At 42.2% G+C, this 21016-nt stretch overlaps 1 protein-coding gene across 1 annotated transcript in view; it reads right to left on the bottom strand.

Moving 5' to 3' along the window:
• The window catches only part of LOC141164975 (epithelial sodium channel subunit gamma-like), a 72256-nt gene that overhangs the window by 9665 nt on the left and 41575 nt on the right, over positions 1-21016 (bottom strand). The window contains exons 5-8 of the mRNA XM_073650629.1: positions 20302-20422; positions 20156-20228; positions 19643-19700; positions 7362-7420 (exon numbers count right to left, since the gene is read on the bottom strand). Coding sequence (XP_073506730.1) covers positions 7362-7420; positions 19643-19700; positions 20156-20228; positions 20302-20422 — 311 coding nt within the window. The remainder of the gene's footprint in view (positions 1-7361; positions 7421-19642; positions 19701-20155; positions 20229-20301; positions 20423-21016) is intronic.

Here is a 21016-nt window from a genome sequence, read left to right as displayed (position 1 = left end):
TGAAATCATGTTATCGTGACTTCATTGATGGATCTCATTATTGCCTTGTATATTTATTTTTAGTTTTATTAATTAATATAAGTAGAAAAGAAATAATCTCATTGTTCTTTTTTCAACTTTTGTAGCCATTTATTAAAAAACAAAAATTTTCTAAAGTAGTTTCTTTATTGAAAACATAATTTATTTTTGTATTGTATGTCTAGAGAGTGTAGCAAGATATGTGCACTTACAAGGGTATTCCTATCTCCAAGTTCCTATCCCAATATATAGTAGATGTAATAATTAAAATATTAGCAAATACCTCCAATTAGAAGTGCTATATAGTTCTTCTGATGCGCTATGTCACACCATGTGCAGGGCATTACAGCAGTGAAGGTATCCGTGGTTACGACCACTCATATAGTGACAGTTAGTTGTTAGTGGTCATAACCATGGATACCTAAGCTACTGCAATGCCCTGCATGTGGGCTAAGTGACATAGTGAATCAGAAAAACTATACAACATTTCTAATTGGAGGTATTTGTTAATATTATTATTATTACATCTATTACATATTGGGATAGGATCTTGGAGATGGGAGTACTCAATTAACAGCAGCTGCAATGAATGTGAGTTCATTTACAGAGAAATGGACTATTACAGTCACCAGTGAGTGTTAAAGTACTACTCTGTCTCCCAGGAAGCAGAGAGTGGCCAGGTAGATGCATAAAGAGCCTTACCTGAATTTTTCAGCGCTAGGCTGGCCATACAAATAACAGAATTGTTGGCTGAACCCAGCAATCTCGGTGGGACCAGCAAGCCATCTAATATGTATGTTTGCCCTGGCTCTCCTGTGACACCAGATGTCAGGTTCAAAAAGGGTTACGTGTGTGTGATTTCAACATGCCTGATCCATTGCTCTCAAGAGATAAGCAATCGCTCTCCCACTGAAAGCATAAGCCCAGCCTGCATGTGATTGTGGAGTTGAAAGGAATAGATATTGGTTGGGCAAGTGTTCCTTTACTATCCTGGTTTATCTAAAGGCCCCGTCACACTAAGCGATGCAGCAGCGATCCCGACAACGATACGACCTGTCAGGGATCGTTGCTGCATCGCTAATACATCGCTGGTGAGCTGTCAAACAGGCAGGCTCACCAGCGATCAGGGGAGCAGCGATATCGTGGAAAGAATCGTTCCACGATGTCCTGCTCCCGTTCCCAGCCTGCTGCTTAAGCAGGAGCAGGCTGGTAACTATGGTAAATATCGGGTTACTAAGTGCGCGTGTGCCCCTAGTAACCCGCTGTTTACCATGGATACCACTCAGCTACGGTGCGCTGGAGCCTCCGCTCACCGTAGCAGAGTGGTATCTATGGTAAACAGCGGGTTACTAAGTGCGCGCGTGCCCCTAGTAACCCGATATTTACCATGGTTACCAGCCAGATCGTTGGTCCCGCTGGTCACACACAGCGATGTGTGCTGGTCAGCGGGAGGCCAACGACCAAAAAATGGTCCAGGACACTTTGCAACGATCAGCGACCTCACAGCTGGGGCCTGATCGTTGCAAAGTGTCACACATAGCGACATCGCTGGTGAGGTCGCTGGTGAGTCACCAAAACCGTGAAACAGCAGCGATCTCGCTAGCGATATCGCTTAGTGTGACGGGGCCTTAAGCCTCCCAACAGCATAATATAGTCATCAACAAATCCTTTGCCCATCAATGATATAGGATGATCAGCTAATAATGTCCTAGTCTACACAGTAAAGCTGGCAAGTGATCTGTAGAAAACTGTAACATCTCAAACAGTGCATAGTCTCATAAAATAGTTCATATCAAAACCTATATAAATAATATAATACATACAAATTCAGCTTTTTTTTCATGCAAATTGCCTCTTCAGAGAAAAAGAGGACTTGTACTCTATAGCGCCACCTATTGGAAGCAGCAATCCTACAAGTCACAATCAACCCTTTAACGAGTCGTGCCATATGACTTAGGATAAAAGACAAATCAGAATCTCAATTTGGCTTTTATCCTAAGTCATAGTCATATTGCACGACTCGTTAAAGGGTTGATTGTGACTTGTAGGATTGCTGCTTCCAGTAGGTGGCGCTACAGTAGGTGGCGCTACAAATTTCAAGTCCTCTTTTTCTCTGAAGAGGCAATTTGCATATTTCATTTCCCAGAGGAGCCTCCTTACCTTGGCATGCCAGATCCAATATGTCACTTTCCACAGCTTTTTTTCAGATACAGTGTTCATTAACTCCGGTCCCCAGAGCCCACCAAAAGTTCATGTTTTCAACATTTCCTTAGTATTGCATAATTCTATCACCCATGCAATACTAAGGAAATCCTGAAGACATGATCTGTTGATAAAGAAATCCTAAAAACATGATCTGTTGGTGGGTCTCGATGACTAGTGTTGAGGAACACTGTTGTAGATGGTCCATTCTACTCTTTACTTTATTTATTATGGGAACTACAATGAGAAGTACTTACTGGTTTTAAAAGAATAAGTAATAGTTGTTTTAGGACCCCGGGTACAGTAAATAGACCTATAGAGAAGATTAATAGATTTCTAGAAAAAATATGTACATACACTTTTGACATTTACTGTCATAATATTGACAACTATTTTAGTGTATGTAAAGTTCATGATATCCTTTGAATATGTCACAGTATCCAAACATATTCATCTGACATAGCTAATAAATATGACAAAGGAATAAGTTAATTAAAATATTCGGCATGAATAGATGATTTCATAGAGGGATGGGCACATAGTTAACATTGTATGGACTAACTTTATATTTTCCTTTCTTCCAACAGCCCATCTATTTCTCAAAGTGCAGCCCAGTATGTGTGAGTAAAAACATCTTCCCTGTCGTAGTCATGACTCAATGATAGACATGATTAATGTTTGCTGACTTAAATAAGTATCTGTTTTGCAATACCCCCTTTTGTTACTCTGCCCTTGCCAGATGTTTATATTAATAAATTGTATTTTGTCGTAACATTTCATTGGGAGACAGTTTATAAATCTATCAGTGGTTATGTTGTTTTGTATTTTTCAACCTAATCTACTTCTTAAATTTATGTCTATTATTGCATATTGTTATATAATATATGGGAAACATAGGTCACAGAGTAAAAGAATCTGGATAGAGCCACTTATTTTAGGAAAACACAGAGTTTTATTACAATCAAGTTTACATAGTTTGCCTAGGTTAATATTTGAAAATATGGTATCTGTTTTAGTGTTAAAACACTCTGACCGGGGGTGATAGAGAATAAATATAAAAAATTGACAATTTGTGTTCCTATATTGCATGAGGAAATTAGATGACACAATGTCCAGTTGGATCATCAGCCATAATTATCTTCTGCCAAATCTTAACTCTGAATTCATACAGCATTATTCCGTAGACAATAATGTAACAACTGTGTAAGAGATCACAAAGCTGCCACATCAGCAAAGTGTTCTCCTAGCATAATTTTGTCATCAATTGTTGGAAAACTTGCAACGTCTTGTCTATACAGTGGATATTGTAACAGGGGATATTGCAACGGGTGTAAAACAACCCTGTTAAAATGTCAGGTTTTTGTCATGTAAAAAAATAATACCAAGAAGTATCATTTCAGAACTTTGTTCACCTTTAATGTCACCCAATCTGTTCCATTCAGTTGAAAAACAAACTGCCATTTTTTGGGTGTAAAAAGAAAAATAGAGAACTAAAATAATGTGGTTGCATAAATATGCACACCCTGAAACTAATACTTTATTAAAGTAACCTTTGAATTTGTGACAGCTCCAAATCTGTCAGATTTCAAGGGCATTTCCTGTGTACTGCCCTTTTCAGGTCAACCCATAGATTTTCAATTTGACTCAGGTATGGGCTCTGGTTGGGCCATTCCAAAATGTTGATCTTTTTCTAGCAAAGCCATTCTTTTGTTGATTTGGAGGTATGCTTAGGGTCATTGTTGGGCTGAAAGGTGAAGTTCCTATTCATCTTCAGGTTTATAGCAAAGGCCTGAACAGGGGCGTACATAGGAATCATGGGGCCCCATAGCAGAAGCTCTAATTGGGCCCCCCCCCCAAAATAAAATGTAAATAATAGTCGGGGTCACCAAAGATCAGATCTCACAACTTTCCATCCTTTATATAGTAATTTTCCTCCTGCTGAAGTCCTACATCTCTCTTTCATTGCTCCATGAAGTGTGATGCCAATAAAAGGGCCCCCCAAGCACAGTATGATACCCCCATGGTGAATTCCTCCACATACGCACTATAATGACCCTACTATACCCCACCTCAACTTCCAGGGCAAAGTATGCTGACCCCAACACAGTATGATCCCTCAACTGTGAGCCCCTAGAGCTAGAGAGGATGGTACATAATAAGGGAGGGTGTTATATATAATAAAAGAGGAAACTATATAACTAAGGACGGCGCTATACATAATAAGTGAGTACACTATATACTAAGGGCGTATGCTATATATAATAAGTGAGTACACTATGTACTAAGGGACTGTGCTATACATAATACGGCTACATTCCTGTATCTGTGTGCAGTGTCGGTGTGCTGCCCTGTTTTACCGACGCATTGAGCATGTCCTATTCTAATCCTCAAAATCGGATCAGAACAGGACATTGTCTGACCCTCTTAGATCTCAGTCTCAGATCCGTGATTTTCATGGATGTGTGAATGGATCTATAAAACTGTACGAGTCCGTGGACCATCCTATAAAAAAATCTGGCAGCACACGGACATTTCACACAAATGTGAGAATGCAGCCTAAGGGATTTTACATGTAACATTATCACTCCAAGTCATACAGCGCAGATACAGAATAATATTTACATCCAGGCACTTACCGCTGACGTGTCATATGATCAGAGTCGGTTTCTGCTGCTTCTTTCCATCTGGTCAGACCTTCATGTCAACATCTCCCAGTCACGACTCGTCTTGTCACGATGATCTCCAGCCTAGAAAATAACAAGGGCACATATTGTATGCATACATGTGTCTCCCCCGCTCTGTGTCCTCGAATACAGATATGTAACCCCCCCATTAATATACTATTAGCCACTTAGTAATCAAAATATAAAGTGATAAGCAGCACTGTGCCCCCCATTAACTATAAGCTCCACCAGCCAATAATATAAATTATTCAGTCTCTGTGACTCTCCCCAATTAACTGTAAGGCTATGTGCACACGGAAAACATACAAGGCTTCACAGTACAAGCAAAGTGAAACCCCCATAATTGCTCTCTCCCAGCACACCCATCATTGCTCTCTCCCAGCACCCCCATCATTGCTCTGTCCCAGCACCCCCGTCATTACTCTGTCCCAGCACCCCAGTCATTGCTCTGTCCCAGCACCCCATCATTGCTCTCTCTCAGCACCCCATCATTGCTCTGTCCCAGCACCTCCATCATTGCTCTGTCCCATCCCCCCATCATTGCTCTGTCCCTGCAACCCCATCATTGCTCTGCCCCAGCACTGCCATCATTGCTCTCTCCCAGCCCCCCCATCATTGCTCTCTCCCAGCAACCCCATCATTGCTTTTTCCCAGCACCTCCATCATTGCTCTCTCCCAGCACCCCCATCATTGCTCTCTCCCAGCACCCCCATCATTGCTCTCTCCCAGCAACCCCATCATTGCTCTCTCCCACCACCCCATCATTGCTCTCTCCCAGCACCCCCGTCATTGCTCTCTCCCAGCAACACGTCATTGCTCTCCCCTTCCCCACCATCCCCATCATTGCTCTCCCCAGCCCTATCAGCCCCATTATTGCTCTCCCCAGCCCCATCATTGCTCTCCCCAGCCCCATCATTGCTCTCCCCAGCCCCAATATTGCTCTCCCCAGCCCAACAACCTCATTATTTCTCTCCCCAGCCCCATCATTCCTCTCCCCAGCCCCATTATTGCTTTTCCCAGACCCATCAGCCCCATTATTGCTCTTCCCAGCCCCATCAATCCTCTCCCCAGCCCCATCAGCCCCATTATTGCTCTTTCAAGCCCCATCATTCCTCTCCCCAGCCCCATCAGCCCCATTATTGCTCTCCCCAGCCCCACCATCCCACCAGTGCTCTCCCCTCACCTCCCCTCCCCAGCGTTTCAGTAAAAAAAAAAAAAAAACTTACCTCAGCTCGCTCCCCTGCAGCATCCTCCTGGTTGCCGGCAGCTTTCTTCCTGACCCACGCGTTCGCTGCATGATGACGTCATCAAGCTGCACGCACCTGGGTCAGGGAGGAAGCAGAGGACGAACCCTCCAGCTCCGCTGCTATTCTCCTCCTGACAGCAGCAGAGCTCCAGGGATCGCTCACTGACCGCCATGTGGAGAGAGCAGCTGCACCTTGCAGGCCTCTTGGTGCAGCTGCATGGTGGGGACCCGGCGCAGCTGCACCGGCAGCGGTATGTCCACCCCTGGACTGCTATGGGGCCCCCCCGGCTCACGGGCCCCATAGCAGTCGCGTGGTCTGCCGCCATTGGCGGTACGCCACTGGGCCTGAATGATTGTTGCAAATTGACTGATATTTTGAACTGTTCATCCACTTTGATTAAAGCCCCTGTTCCAGCTGCCAAAAAACAGCACCAAAGCATAATGCCTCTTCCACCATGCTTCACTATGGATATGGTATTATTTTGGTGATGTGCAGTGTTGGCTTTGTGCCAAACATACCTTTTGGAATTATGGTTTTAAGTTGAACCTTGGTCTCATGAGACTGTAACACATTTTCCCACATTCTTTTGGCAGATTTGATGTAAATGTTGGCAAAATATAGCCTGGCTTAGATGTTGTTCTTTGAATGGAAAGGCTTCCGCCTTGCCACCCTCCCCAACAGGCCATACATATAAAGAATATGGGAAATGGTTATTGTATGTAGTACACAACCAGTATCACTTGCCAAAATTCCAGCAGCTCCTTTAATGTTGCTGCAGGCGTCTTGGCAGCCTCTCAGACCAATTTATCTCTTGTCTTTTCATCAATTTTTGAGGAACGTCCAGTTGTAGGTTATGTCACTGTTGTGACAAGTTTAACCCAATTTTTTAATGACTGTCTTCACAATATTCAATGCTGACTACTATTTAAATGTGATTGACTAATTTTGAACACACCCACATCCCCAATTATAAGAGTATGCAACCACATTATTTTAGTTTTTTTTTTTTTTTTTTTTTTTTACCCTCAAACTGATTTCAGTTTGTTTCTCAATGGATGTATACCGACTGAAATGATTCTTCTTGGTATAATTTTTTTCATGACAAAAACCTGGCATTTTAACAGGGGCGTGTAGACTTTTTATATTCACTATATGTAAGTGTAGTTATCATAAATGGAACAATATATTAAAGGATGTTTTTTAGGCTTACCTGATAGTTTGCATGTTTTGATACCCTCTTCTACTTTCTAGACGCTTTGAGAAGGGGTCCTAATAAAATATTAAGTTACATTTTACATATATATAGCAGATGTTATGACAAATACAAAAGTATGCAACTGCTTGGACACTGTTTAGATAGACTTTCCCGTGTTTGAGCTGTGACAGTGCAGTAGTGTTATCAGTCGGAAAATGCTTTACACATGCACATGTTAGTACGATTCTGAACAGATATTATGTTCCCAATTTTTTAAGAATGACGTTTAGTATTAACAAGGGGTGTGCAAGAATAAAATGCTCTGCACGCCAATTAATGAATTTGGCGCATCTTATCAGTAGTGTGCGCCTCTATGCACCTCGTCAGAAATATTCCTCCAGTCACCATTTCTGGTGTAAAAACGCTGCTAAATTGAGAAATGACCATAGCCACACACTGTCCTGTCTCCTCAAGAACCCCATCCATTTAGGCAGATCTGCTCAAAACTGTTTTGAAAACACCAAAAGTTACAAAATTTTATGCAACTCCGCATTGCGCAAAAATTTTGAGACTATTCAAAGTTTTGTACAACAATTCTGGCATAAACACTTTGATGTATTGGCCCCCTTGACTGTAATTATATATTTGTAAATGCCCATTGGCATGTGAAAAAAAATACATCCATCTGTGTTCTCCTCTGCACAAAGTAACATTTTCCTGAAAGAAATTCATTATATCAGTACATTCATTGTATCCTGAGTAGTGTTGAGCATTCCGATACTGAAATATCGGGTATCGGCCGATATTTGCGGTATCGGAATTCCGATACTTAATTCCGATACTTTTACAATATCGAATACCGGAATCGGAAGTTCCCATAATGCCTGCGCTCTGCAGTGTCTCTGAAGGATGACAAGCTGGATGGCAGCGCTCAGCTGAGATCCAGCCTGTCATAAGAATGCCATCCCAGCGTGAGAGAATTCTCCTGATTGTTTAAAAGCCGGCGGGCGGTAAAAAGCCGCCGGCTTTTAAACAATCACACAGCCCCATACTGCTTCCCCGCAGCCTCCCACCCCGACCCTCCGCTCCCCTCGCCACCTCCCATCCCGATCGTAAGTTAGGACCGGGCGGGGAGCACAGCACCAAGGAGCAGGGAGCGAAGGACCCGGGCGGGGAAGCCGGCAGTGAAAAGACTTCACCGCCGGCTTTCCCGTTCTGTGCTGCGCTTTCCCGCCGGATATTTCAAATGAACAGCTGAGGTATCAGGTGATGCCGATCAGCTGTTCATTTGAAGTCGTCGCGTTGCCCTCAGAGGGTTCATGTGAGTTCATGCTTGACTGCATTGCATGAACTCACATGAACTTTCCCACGGTCGCACAGGTCAGCCTCACCTCCCAGACCCGTCATGATTGGTGTGTGTGGGTGTCTGTGCGATGTGCGCGGTGTCTGTGCGATGTGTGCGGGTGTGCGCGGTGTCTGTGCGATGTGTGCGGTGTCTGTGCGATGTGTGCGGTGTCTGTGCGGTGTCTGCGGGTGTGTGCGGTGTCTGTGTGATGTGTGCGGTGTCTGTGCGGTGTCTGCGGGTGTGTGCGGTGTCTGTGCGGTGTGTGCGGTGTCTGTGCAGTGTCTGTGCGATGTGTGCGGTGTCTGTGCGATGTATGCGGTGTCTGTGCGATGTGTGCGGGTGTGTGCGTGCAGGCAGACATAGGCCGAAGTGACACTACTACTCCCATCGGCCTATGTCTGTCCCCCGTCTACTCGTGCCAGCAGGATCAGCTCGATGGGAGCAGTAGTTCCCATCAGCCTGATCCTGCTATTTAAATTGCCCTACTGTGTCCCCAATAAATGTTAAATACATGTCATTGGTGGCCCGTGGTTACCTACAATAAATTAGTTCATACATTACCTGTCCCCGCCGATCGCCACCTAAAATAAAGTAAAAAATAAAAAACTACACCTATACTCACCTAGACACCTAATTCCCCGAAGCCATCGATCTCCTGTAATAAAATATAAAATAATAAACCACAACCTTATCCTTACCCCTCCGTAGTAGTCCACGAGTGTCCCACGATGATCTCCAGTTCAGAGCAGCCACATAGAATGTGACCGCTCTGAACCGCTGCCGCCGCTAGAATGATGGGGCCGTAAAGCAGCCCCGTCATTGCATAAGCGGGTTCGCCGGAGTTCAGGCAGCGCTGCTCCAGTTAGCTACTTTACGGCCCTGCTGTATCGTGAGAAATTCCCACGGTACAGCAGTGCCGTAAAGGAGGTCTCCGGAGCTGCGCTGACTGAATGCACTCCGGTGACCTCAGTCAGTGGCTCCCGCTGCCGGCAGCGGACGTGTTCCCGGCAGCGTGAGCTTACAGCAGCCATGCACAGCTGTCACCATCTCCAGATGTGACAGCTGTGCATGGGAGATCAGCGCAGGAACGTGGACAGGTAACTATTTTTTTTTAGTAAACTAAGAATTAAATAAAATGGTGTGTTTTATTTCAAATAAATTATTTTTTTCTGGGTGTAGTGTGTGTTTTTTCTTTTTAACACTTTGTAGGTTAATAATGGGGGTGTCTTATAGACGCCCATCATTACTAACCTGGGCTTCATAGCAGCTGGCGCTGACATGAACCCCAGCCCTATTACCCCCTGCCACCGCACCAGGGCAGCGTGGAAGAGCGAGGCTAAGTGCCAGAGTTGGCGCATCCTATGGATGCGCCATTTCTGGGGCGGCTGACGGCTGGTGTTTCTAGCCTGGGAGGGGGCCAATATTCATGGCACCCTTCCTGGGCTATTAATATCAGCCCCCAGCTGTCTGCCTAGCCTTTGCTAGCTATTAAAATAGGGGGGACCCCACGTCATTTTTTTGGGGGGGTCCCCCATTTTAATAGCTAGTAAAGGCTAGGTATTCAGCTGGGGGCTGATATTAGTAGTCTGGGAAGATCCGTGGGTATTACCCCCTTCCCAGGCTTCAAACATCTTCCCCAGCCGTCTGCTTAACCTCCGCTAGAGACTAAAATTATGGGGGATCCCACGCCATTTTTTTTTTAAATAAATCCTTTATTTTAACACTAAATGACATTTGATGAGTTAATAAAGATGCAGTCCATAAATTATTATTTATTTTTTAATTAATTTTTCCCAAAAATTTTGACGTGGGCTTTGCCATATTTTTGTATGCCAGCCAGGTACAGCATCCAGCTTCTATGAACGCGCCATTTTCCGGTGCGGCTGCGGACTGCAATTTGCAGCGGGTGGGGCCCAGAAAGCTTGGGTCTCCCTGCGCTGCGGATTCCAGCCCCCAGCTGCCTAGTTGTACCTGGCTGGACACAAAAATAGGGCGAAGCTCCACGTATTTTTTTTTTAAATTATTATTTCTTGAATTTCATGAAATAAAGAAAAAAAGGGCTTCCCTATATTGTTGTGTCCGGCCAGGTACAAATAGGCAGCTGGTGGTTGGGGGCAGCCCGTTCCTGCCTGCTGTACCTGGCTGGACCCAAATATAGTGCGAAGCTCCACGTCAATTTTTTTTAAATTATTTCATGAAGTAATTTTTTAAAAAAAGGGCTTCCCTATATTGTTGTGTCCGGCCAGGTACAAATAGGCAGCTGGTGGTTGGGGGCAGCCCGTTCCTGCCTGCTGTACCTGGCTGGACACAAATATAGTGCAAAGCCCCACGTCAATTTTTTTTTAATTATTTCAGAAAATTCATGAAATAATTTAAAAAAAATTGATGTGGGGCTTCGTCCTATATTTGTGTCCAGCCAGGTACAGCAGGCAGGAACGGGCTGCCCCCAACCACCAGCTGCCTATTTGTACCTGGCCGGACACGACAATATAGGGAAGCCCTTTTTTAAAAAAATTATTTCATGAAATAATTAAAAAAAAATTGACGTGGAGCTTCGCACTATATTTGTGTCCAGCCAGGTACAGCAGGCAGGAACGGGCTGCCCCCAACCACCAGCTGCCTATTTGTACCTGGCCGGACACAACAATATAGGGAAGCCCTTTTTTTCTTAATTATTTCATGAATTTCATGAAATAATTTAAAAAAAAAATACGTGGGGCTTCGCCCTATTTTTGTGTCCAGCCAGGTACAACTAGGCAGCTGGGGGCTGGAATCTGCAGCGCAGGGAGACCCAAGCTTTCTGGGCCCCACCCGCTGCAAATTGCAGTCCACAGCCGCCCCGGAAAATGGCGCGTTCATAGAAGCGCCATCTTCTGGCGCTGTACCCAACTCATCCAGGGCCCTGGTGCGGTGGCTCACTGGGTAATAAAGGGGTTAAGGCCAGCTTGGCATTATCAGCTGGCCCTAAGCCCGAAATTCATGGGGTCACGCCAATATTAGACATGACCACCATGAATTTCTAGTAAAGTATTTAAAAAAAACACAACACCCAGAATAAAGTCCTTTAATTGAAATAAAGACACAATTCTTTATTGTTCTAAATTAAACTATACTTACCATTACGCCCATTCCAGCTGAAGCCAACGATCTCCTGCAATAAAAGAAAAATAATAAACCAACCTCATCCTTACCTTCCCATGGATCCCACGACAGCTTCAGCTCTGCTACATCGAGATGACAGGCTGGATCGCAGCAGAACGCTGCCATCCAGCCTGTCATCCCGCAGACACTGAGAAGCGCAGGCATGCTTGCGCTCCTTAGTGTCTCTCTGTGACGGCATAAAGATGAGCCGAGTTCATGTCCAATGAACTCAGCTCACCTCATGCACGTCACTGACAGCGTGGGAAAATTCTCCTGCACTCAGCGCTTCAGCGTGAGAATTCTCCCACGGTGTCAGTGACGTACATGAAGTGAGCTGAGTTCATTGGACATGAGCTCACCTCATGCACGTCACTGACAGCGTGGGGAAATTCTCACGCTGAAGCGCTGAGTGCAGGAGAATTCTCCCACGCTGTCAGTGACGTGCATGAGGTGAGCCGAGTTAATTGTCGGCTCATCTGGATGCCGTCACAGAGAGACACTGAGGAGCGCAAGCATGCCTGCGCTTCTCAGTGTCTGCGGGATGACAGGCTGGATGGCAGCGTTCTGCTGCGGTCCAGCCTGTCATCTCAATGTAGCAGAGCTGGAGCCGTCGTGGGAACCATGGAAAGGTAAGGATGATGTTGGTTTATTATTTTTCTTTTATTGCAGGAGATCGTTGGCTTCAGCTGGAATGGGCGTGACGGTAAGTATGGTTTAATTTAGAACAATAAAGAATTGTGTGTTTATTTCAATTAAAGGACTTTATTCTGGGTGTTTGTGGTTTTTTTTTAACTTTCACTATGGGGTTAGTAATGGGGGTGTCTTATAGACGCCTCTCCATTACTAACCTGGGCTTGATGTCAGCTGGCATTATAAGCTGACATCAACCCCAGCCCTATTACCCCACTGCCACCACTACAGGGCAGTGGGAAGAGCGAGGCTAAGTGCCAGAATTGGAACATCCTATGGATGCGCCATTTCTGGGGCGGCTGACGGCTGGTGTTTCTAGCCTGGGAGGGGGCCAATATTCATGGCTCCCTTCCTGGGCTATTAATATCAGCCCCCAGCTGTCTGCCTAGCCTTTGCTAGCTATTAAAATAGGGGGGACCCCACGTCATTTTTTGGGGGGGGTCCCCCATTTTAATAGCTAGTAAGGGCTAGGTATTCAGCTGGGGGCTGATATTAGTAGTCTGGGAAGCTCCGTGGGTATTACCCCCTTCCCAGGCTTCAAACATCTGCCCCAGCTGTCTGCTTAACCTCCGCTAGAGACTAAAATTAAGGGGAACCCCACGCCAATTTTTTTTAAAATAAATCCTTTATTTTAACACTAAATGACAAGTACAGTAATCAACACTATCACTGTGCTTCATATATATGTGACTGACATGTTTCTATCTATCTAATCTATGTATGATTCTCTATTCCTTCTATTCTAAATTGTCGGGTACAGATGCTGAATTGCCGGCCGGCTTTCTTAAAGAGACGGTGCATGAAAACACTATTATTTTTCTAAATAAATCCTTTACACTAAATGACAAGTACAGTAACCAACACTGTCACTGTGCTTCTTATATGTGTGACTGACATGTTTCTATCTATCTAATCTATGTGTGAAGCTCTATTCTGTCTGTTATAAATTGTCAGGTACCGCTGATGAATTGCCGGCCGGCTTTTTTAAAGAGACGGTGCACGAAAACACTATTATTTTTTTAAATAAATCCTTTACACTAAATGACAAGTACAGTAACCAACACTGTCACAGTACTTCATATATATGTGACTGACATGTTTCTATCTATCTATCTAATCTATGCTTGAAGCTCTATTCTGTCTGTTATAAATTGTCGGGTACCGAAGCTGAATTGCCGGCCGGCTTTTTTAAAGAGATGGTGCATGAAAACACTATTATTTTTTTGAATAAATCCTTTACACTAAATGACAAGTACAGTAATCAACACTGTCACTGTACTTCATATATATGTGACTGACATGTTTCTATCTATCTAATCTATGTGTGAAGCTCTATTCTTTCTGTTGTAAATTGTCGGGTACCGGTGTATGCGCTGATGAATTGCCGGCTTTTCGCATAATACATTCTACATTATTCTTAGTTGTTTTCCTTCATGTAGAATTAACCTACAAGGAAAGAAAGGGTTTATTTTCATTCCGATATTAGTGTCCCATTGACTTGCATTGGTTTCCGGTATCGGAATCGGCGATATCTGATACTTTTTGAGTATCGGTCCGATCCAATCCGATACGATATTTCCTGATATCGGAAGGTATCGCTCAACACTAATCCTGAGACATTGCGTGATTAGTTCATATAAAGTATAATATTTTAAACCATATTAAAGATAAAAAGATATTTACCAGACCTGCTGTCTATGCCTTTATAAGAACTAATCCACAATGTCTCAGGATATAATGAATTAAACACTTATGGCCTAATGGCTCTTTATATTTAATAATAGGGTTATAGCATATCTTATGTATATTTCAACTATTTCTTGCACTTGCTTTTTTCAGTATAAATGTCACACTTTTTACTTACCTTGCACCTTATTTATAATGGGATTTAACTGAATTAATTAACCTGTGAGACTACTTATATTGTGTGATTGTTTTGTGTATACTGATACAGAAAATTGTTCCTATGAACCACTTACCCTTTTAGATGAGCTTGTTTTGAGTGTTCGTTTTCCACTTTAATTGCTTTTATTAAGGACTCATGCACACGGCCATATTTTGGACCAACGTTATTCTATGGGGCCGTGCACATGTCAAATTTTTTCATCGGACTGATCTGGTCTAACTAAAAAAATTGCTGCATGCCTGAGTTTGATCTGATATTCAGATCACACTCAGCCATGCAAGTCAATGAGTCAATGGAAACCATCGGACTGAACTTGGATGACATCTGAGTGCAGTCCGATTTCCGTGCACTGATACAATGGAGAAGATGGAGAATTTTTTTTCTCCATCTGCTCCTCATCCGAGAGAATCAGATCACGCTATGATCACACTCTGATCAGAGATTGATCAGAATGTGATCAGCATAATGGGACCCGATTCTCTAAGATAAGACAATACACGGTCATCTACGCCTAGCCTAAATGTGCATAGTAACATTTCAAATTATTATGGTAATGGGTGTGACTGTTTCTTGTATGATTCTTGTCATTGACAATTATACAAAATAAAATTTACTGTTCTTACTGAAGCTTTGTGGCCTTGACTGACTATGTGGGTTCTGCAAAGTAGTATTTTTGCAGCAGTTTAAACACTAAGTGCCGATTAATCAAAGCTTTTACATCAGAATTCTGGCGTAAAAGATCACAAAATTTAGGCGCAACTTGGAGTTGTGCCTAAATTTTGTGACTTTTGCCATCTTCACGCCAGTTTCTTCCAGCTCTGTTGAAATGGGCAGAACTGGGGCGAGACACTCGTCATGAATTAGATGAGCTGTGGCATTCCTTACTCTAGAAACATCACTCCAGTACTTGACCGGAGTGAGATTTCTGGAGTGGCGCATGGAGGCCACTTGTCAGATGCTCCAGATTCATGAAGAGCCATGCACCTCTCCAGAAATCAGGAGCGTCTGACTCCAGCATGCCCCCTCATCAAGGTCAGCGTTAACAATCCCGGCCTTGATAAATTGGGCCTTAAATGTAAAAAAATGCCATGAGTTTCTAGCATTTGTCATGGCATTTTGTTTTTAAATGTTTTCGATGCCATTTTTTATTTTGTACTGTAACATTTTAAACGTGAGTTTTTGTTTGTTACAATTAAGACAAAAATATTAAAACATGTTAACTACAGTTATATGAAAAAGTTTGGGCACCCCTATTAATCTTAATCTTAATGTTTTATAAAAATTGGTGTTTTTGCAATGGCTATTTCAGTTTGATATATGTAATAACTGTTGGACACAGTAATGTTTCTGCCTTGAAATGAGGTTTATTGTACTAACAGAAAATGTGCAATCTGCATTCAAACAAAATTTGACGGGTGCATAAGTATGGGCACCTCACCAGAAAAGTGACATTAATATTTAGTAGATCCTCCTTTTGCAAAAATAACAGCCTCTAGTCGCTTCCTGTAGCTTTTAATGATTTCCTGGATCCTGGATGAAGGTATTTTTGACCATTCCTCTTTACAAAACAATTCCAGTTCAGTTAAGTTTGATGGTCGCCGAGCATGGACAGCCCTCTTCAAATGATCCCACAGATGTTCAATGATATTCAGGTCTGGGGACTGGGATGGCCATTCCAGAGCATTGTAATTGTTCCTCTGCATGAATGCCTGAGTAGATTTGGAGCGGTGTTTTGGCTCATTGTCTTGCTGAAAGATCCATCCCCTGCGTAACTTCAACTTTGTCACTGATTATTGTCAAGAATCTGCTGATACTGAGTGGAATCCATGCGTCCCTCAACTTTAACAAGATTCCCGGTGCCGGCATTGGTCACACAGCCCCAAAGCATGATGGAACCTCCACCAAATTTTACTGTGGGTAGCAAGTGTTTTTCTTGGAATGCTGTGTTTTTTTGCCGTCATGCATAACGCCTTTTTGTATAACCAAACAACTCAATCTTGGTTTCATCAGTCCACAGGACCTTCTTCCAAAAAGAAATTGGCTTCTCCAAATGTGCTTTTGCATACCTCAGCCGACTCTGTTTGTGGCGTGCTTGCAGAAACGGCTTCTTTCGCATCACTCTCCCATACAGCTTCTCCTTGTGCAAAGTGCGTTGTATAGTTGACCGATGCACAGTGACATCATCTGCAGCAAGTTGATGCTGCAGCTCTCTGGAGGTTGTCTGAGAATTGTCCTTAACTGATCTCACCATTCTTCTTCTCTGCCTTTCTGATGTTTCTCTTGGCCTGCCACTTCTGGCCTTAACAAGAACTGTCCCTGTGTTCTTCCATTTCCTTACTATGTTCCTCACAGTGGAAACTGACAGGTTAAATCTCTGAGACAGCTTTTTGTATCCTTCCCCTGAACAACTATGTTGAATAATCTTTGTTTTCAGATCATTTGACAGTTGTTTTGAGGAGCCCATGATGCCACTCTTCAGAGGAGATTCAAACAGGAGAACAACTTGCAAGTGGCCACTTTAAGTAGCTTTTCTCATGATTGCATACACCTGGCTATGAAGTTCAAAGCTCAATGAGGTTACAAAACCAAAAAAAGTGCTTTAGTAAGTCAGTAAAAAGTAGGTAGGAGTATTTAAAACAAGAAAATGATAAGGGTGCCCATACTTATGCACCTGTCAAATTTTGTTTGAATGCAGATTGCACATTTTCTGTTAGTACAATAAACCTAATTTCAAGGCAGAAACATTACTGTATCCAACAGTTATTACATATATCAAACTGAAATAGCTGTTGCAAAAACACCAATTTTTATAAAACATTAAGCTTAAGATTAATAGGGGTGCCCAAACTTTTTCATATAACTGTATATATATTTTGCCATATTGTCATGCTGGCTTTTTAATGGATGTTCAATAAAGCAGATTTTTTTAAAATTCATATTTAGGCTTCACTTTTCTATGTTTTTTCTCTGATATTTTTGAAATCCCATGCATAATCCTATAAGGAAATGGCAGAAAGAAAATCTCTACTTAGAGCATACTGCATTTTGAAAAAAACAAAATGTTACCGATCCTAGTAAACGCTACAAATCTGGGAAAACATATGACTGAAACCTGTTTTACCCTCCAGAAAAGTTGTGCAAAACCTTATTAAAAACACCTTGAAAAATGTACCAAAACCCACTTTGTGAATCCAGTCTGAGTATGATTGCACTTAAATGGGTTTGTACAATATTTCTATCGCATTGGGCAGGTTTGCCAGATGAGCTTATGAAATGTCAGTATACTTTACAATATTTTTGTACTGAATAATTTTGTATTAGATTACTAAATGATTAATAGTTATAAAGTGCTGTATATATCTGGAAGCACGTAAACAGATTTGTAATAAGTAAATATGACACTATGGCACAACCGCCACTCTTTACAACTCGAGCACCAAAGAGCTCAGGCCATGAAAGCGCTTATGACTTTTTGGACTCAGCTGTATATCTTGCGCCATTTCCTCCTTACGTGATTATCAATGATCAATCTGTAGCTAAACTTTGACAGAAGATCTGCTCCCTTAGATGCTGGACCCCATATCACCTGCTATGTCCTCTACCCTGGTGGTTATGCCAATGAACCTTTTTTATATATGAATTATCTTATTTCCAGTTTATGCCTCGAACCTACAGTATTTTATATATGAATTATCTGATTTCCGGTGTTTTTTTTTACATTTTATGTCTTATAGATTAGAACCACTCAATTTGAAGTGAATCAAATTCGATTTGAATCTAATAAAAACTTTGTATTACCTAGAATCCCTTTTTTGTTTTGAAATTCCATTTGCATTCACATACATCCAACAACATGGTTGCCATCTGGCTGTCACTTTGCTGGATTTGTCTTAGGCTATGTTCACACATCATGATTTTTTCCTGCAACAAAACCTCATCTCTTGCCAGGAGGTTGTTCAGGATTTTTCTTGGTTTTTTTGGTGCATTTTTGCTGCTTTTTTTTTTTCAATGTCCTTTTGTTCATTATATGCATGTACATAAAGTTCAGTGAAAAAAAAAAATCACATTCTGGTTTTGGCACAAAAAATGCTGGAAAAATGCTGAAAAACCTGACACCTGCGTTTTTGATGCATTTTCAGTGTTTTTTCACCACCCATTACTTTGAATGGGTGAAAGAACACTGAAAAAAGCTGAAAAAAGTGACATGCTTTATTTTGCAAAAAAACATGCAAAGCACAAAATCCTGAACACAAAAATACCATGATGTGTGCATGAGATTTCTGGAATCTCATAGACTTTGCTCATACTGTAAAATGCAGCTGAAAATTTGCATAAAAATGCATGAAAAAACGCTGAAAAAAACATGATGTGTGAACATAACCTTTGGGCCAGTAGGTGACTAAAAAAGTTATACTCATCTTGCCCCGTCTCCTACACAGTTAGCTCCCTTCAGTTTGGTCTTCTTTCTTCACAATACTTAGTGGCGCCTCTGATGCTCTCATAGAATCATAGAATGTTAGAGTTGGAGGGGACCTCCTGGATCATCTGGTCCAATCCCCTGCTCAATGCAGATTCACTAAACCATCTCAGACAGATGTCTGTCCAGCCTCTGTTTGAAGACGTCCATTGAAGGAGAACTCACCACCTCTTGTGGCAGCCTGTTCCACTCATTGATCACCCTAACTGTCAAAAAGTTTTTTCTAATATCTAATCTGTGTCTCCTCCCATTCAGTTTCATCCCATTGCTTCTAGCCTTTCCTTGTGCAAATGAGAATAAAGATGATCCTTCTACAATGTGACAGCCCTTGACATATTTGTAGACAGCTATTAAGTCTCCTCTCAGTCTTCTTTTTTGCAAGCTAAACATTCCCAAATCCTCTAACCGTTCCTCATAGGACATGGTTTGCAGACAGGTCACCATTCTGGTCGCTCTTCTCTGAACTTGCTCCAGTTTGTCAATGTCTTTTTTAAGATGTGGCGCCCAAAACTGGACACAGTATTCCAGATGAGGTCTGACCAAAGAGGAGTAAAGTCCGATAATGACTTCACGTGATCTAGACTGTATGCTTCTGTTAATACATCCATCAAGACCCCATGTGATGTCATGGCATGGCCTGAGGCCTAGCCGGTCAGATTCAAGCCTGTTTTTGGCAGATTCGTTCATCTCTAATGTGCTAGCTCACTTTACTCATTTGTCCCTTGAGTGACACTTACCAAGTAGGTATTGCTGGGCCATTGTGATGAAGAAAGTGTAAGTTCATAAATCTCCTCGCTATGAACAGAAATACAGAACACCATTATTTTGATAATGATCATTTCAGTCTGTTATATTACAGACTATACACTGAAGAGCAAAATAGTAACAATGTTTTGAGCTTTTGACTTTCAGGCTCCATATCTCACCATCTACTACTGCTTGTAACGTGAGACTACCATCATTTTATACACAAGCATCTTGACTATCTCATACATAAATTTGACTTGCAACTATTGAGCCTCTGATTAGTTATGCGGATTCTTGTCATGTCACTGTATTATAACTAGCAATGACTGTGATTCTCACCTTCTAAAAGGAAGTATCCTGCTTTCTGTCCTAGAATTGCTTTCATCTTGCCTTGGGCATTATACTTTCTGTACATGTTATGCGTTAGATACCCAGAAAATGCCAAAGATATGTGAAAACTGTAAATGATATATGGGATGTGTCTTGTTGTAGATAATACTTACTCACACTGAAGAGGACAGTGACATTTTAGTTGGTCGTGGGACAGTTTATATTCATACAGCTCCACACAGTTATCTGGTAAGAGAAAACCCCATCTCAGGTCACTGGGTGGTCTTCAGCATGTAACCTAGTGGGAAGATGTACTTACTCACGGAGAGCTCACTGATATTACACAGAGGTACATCCAACTCGGGGGGTGCTGGGAACTCCCACATTCTGCAGCCACAGTTCTTGATCATCTTGGTCTGCGCACAGCTCTTCTTGCAAGCCTGGGGGCAAGTGAAAATGTACACAACTGCTTGACACATTATGTACACAAGTAGACTTTATACCTACAAATATGCTCTTAGCTGGATTTATGGCTTCCTCCTTCCTCACTCTGCACAATGACTGTAACTTACGTTTCAAGATATTGCTGCTTTTTCCCTTAAACAACATGACTTGACAGACTGTTTAACCATGAAAGTAGAAGTATTTTCCTTGTCCTGGGTCATTTCTGAAAATGCCAATAAAGTAGGTAGAAAGTCTAGTTTACGCAAAGAATTGCCTTTTTTTGGTTAATGAAATATTCACACCAATTGTTTAAATGTTATCTTATGAATATTCTGTGAATAAGAGCTACGCTAAGCCCGAAACGTGTTGGCTGATTTTTTTTGCACATGTCAGGATTGCCGACATAGAATTTTTTTTATTAAGATAGTAATTAAAATTTCTTGTAACTTGATTCACAAGTGCTAGGCTACTATTTGTTTGTGGTAGGCAACATGCAAATTCAATTTTACCCACTTATCATAATACTGGACTTTCAAAGGGACCTTGATCCAAAGGAATGTTTAAATAACCATTTAATTGCTCAGTGAACA

Source organism: Phyllobates terribilis, unplaced genomic scaffold, assembly GCF_046119375.1.
Source record: "Phyllobates terribilis strain yellow unplaced genomic scaffold, ASM4611937v1 Scaffold_11__3_contigs__length_659146591, whole genome shotgun sequence".
Taxonomy (NCBI): Eukaryota; Metazoa; Chordata; class Amphibia; order Anura; family Dendrobatidae; genus Phyllobates; species Phyllobates terribilis.
Note: the sequence above shows the minus strand (reverse complement) of the source record. Positions and strands in the feature narration are given on the sequence as shown.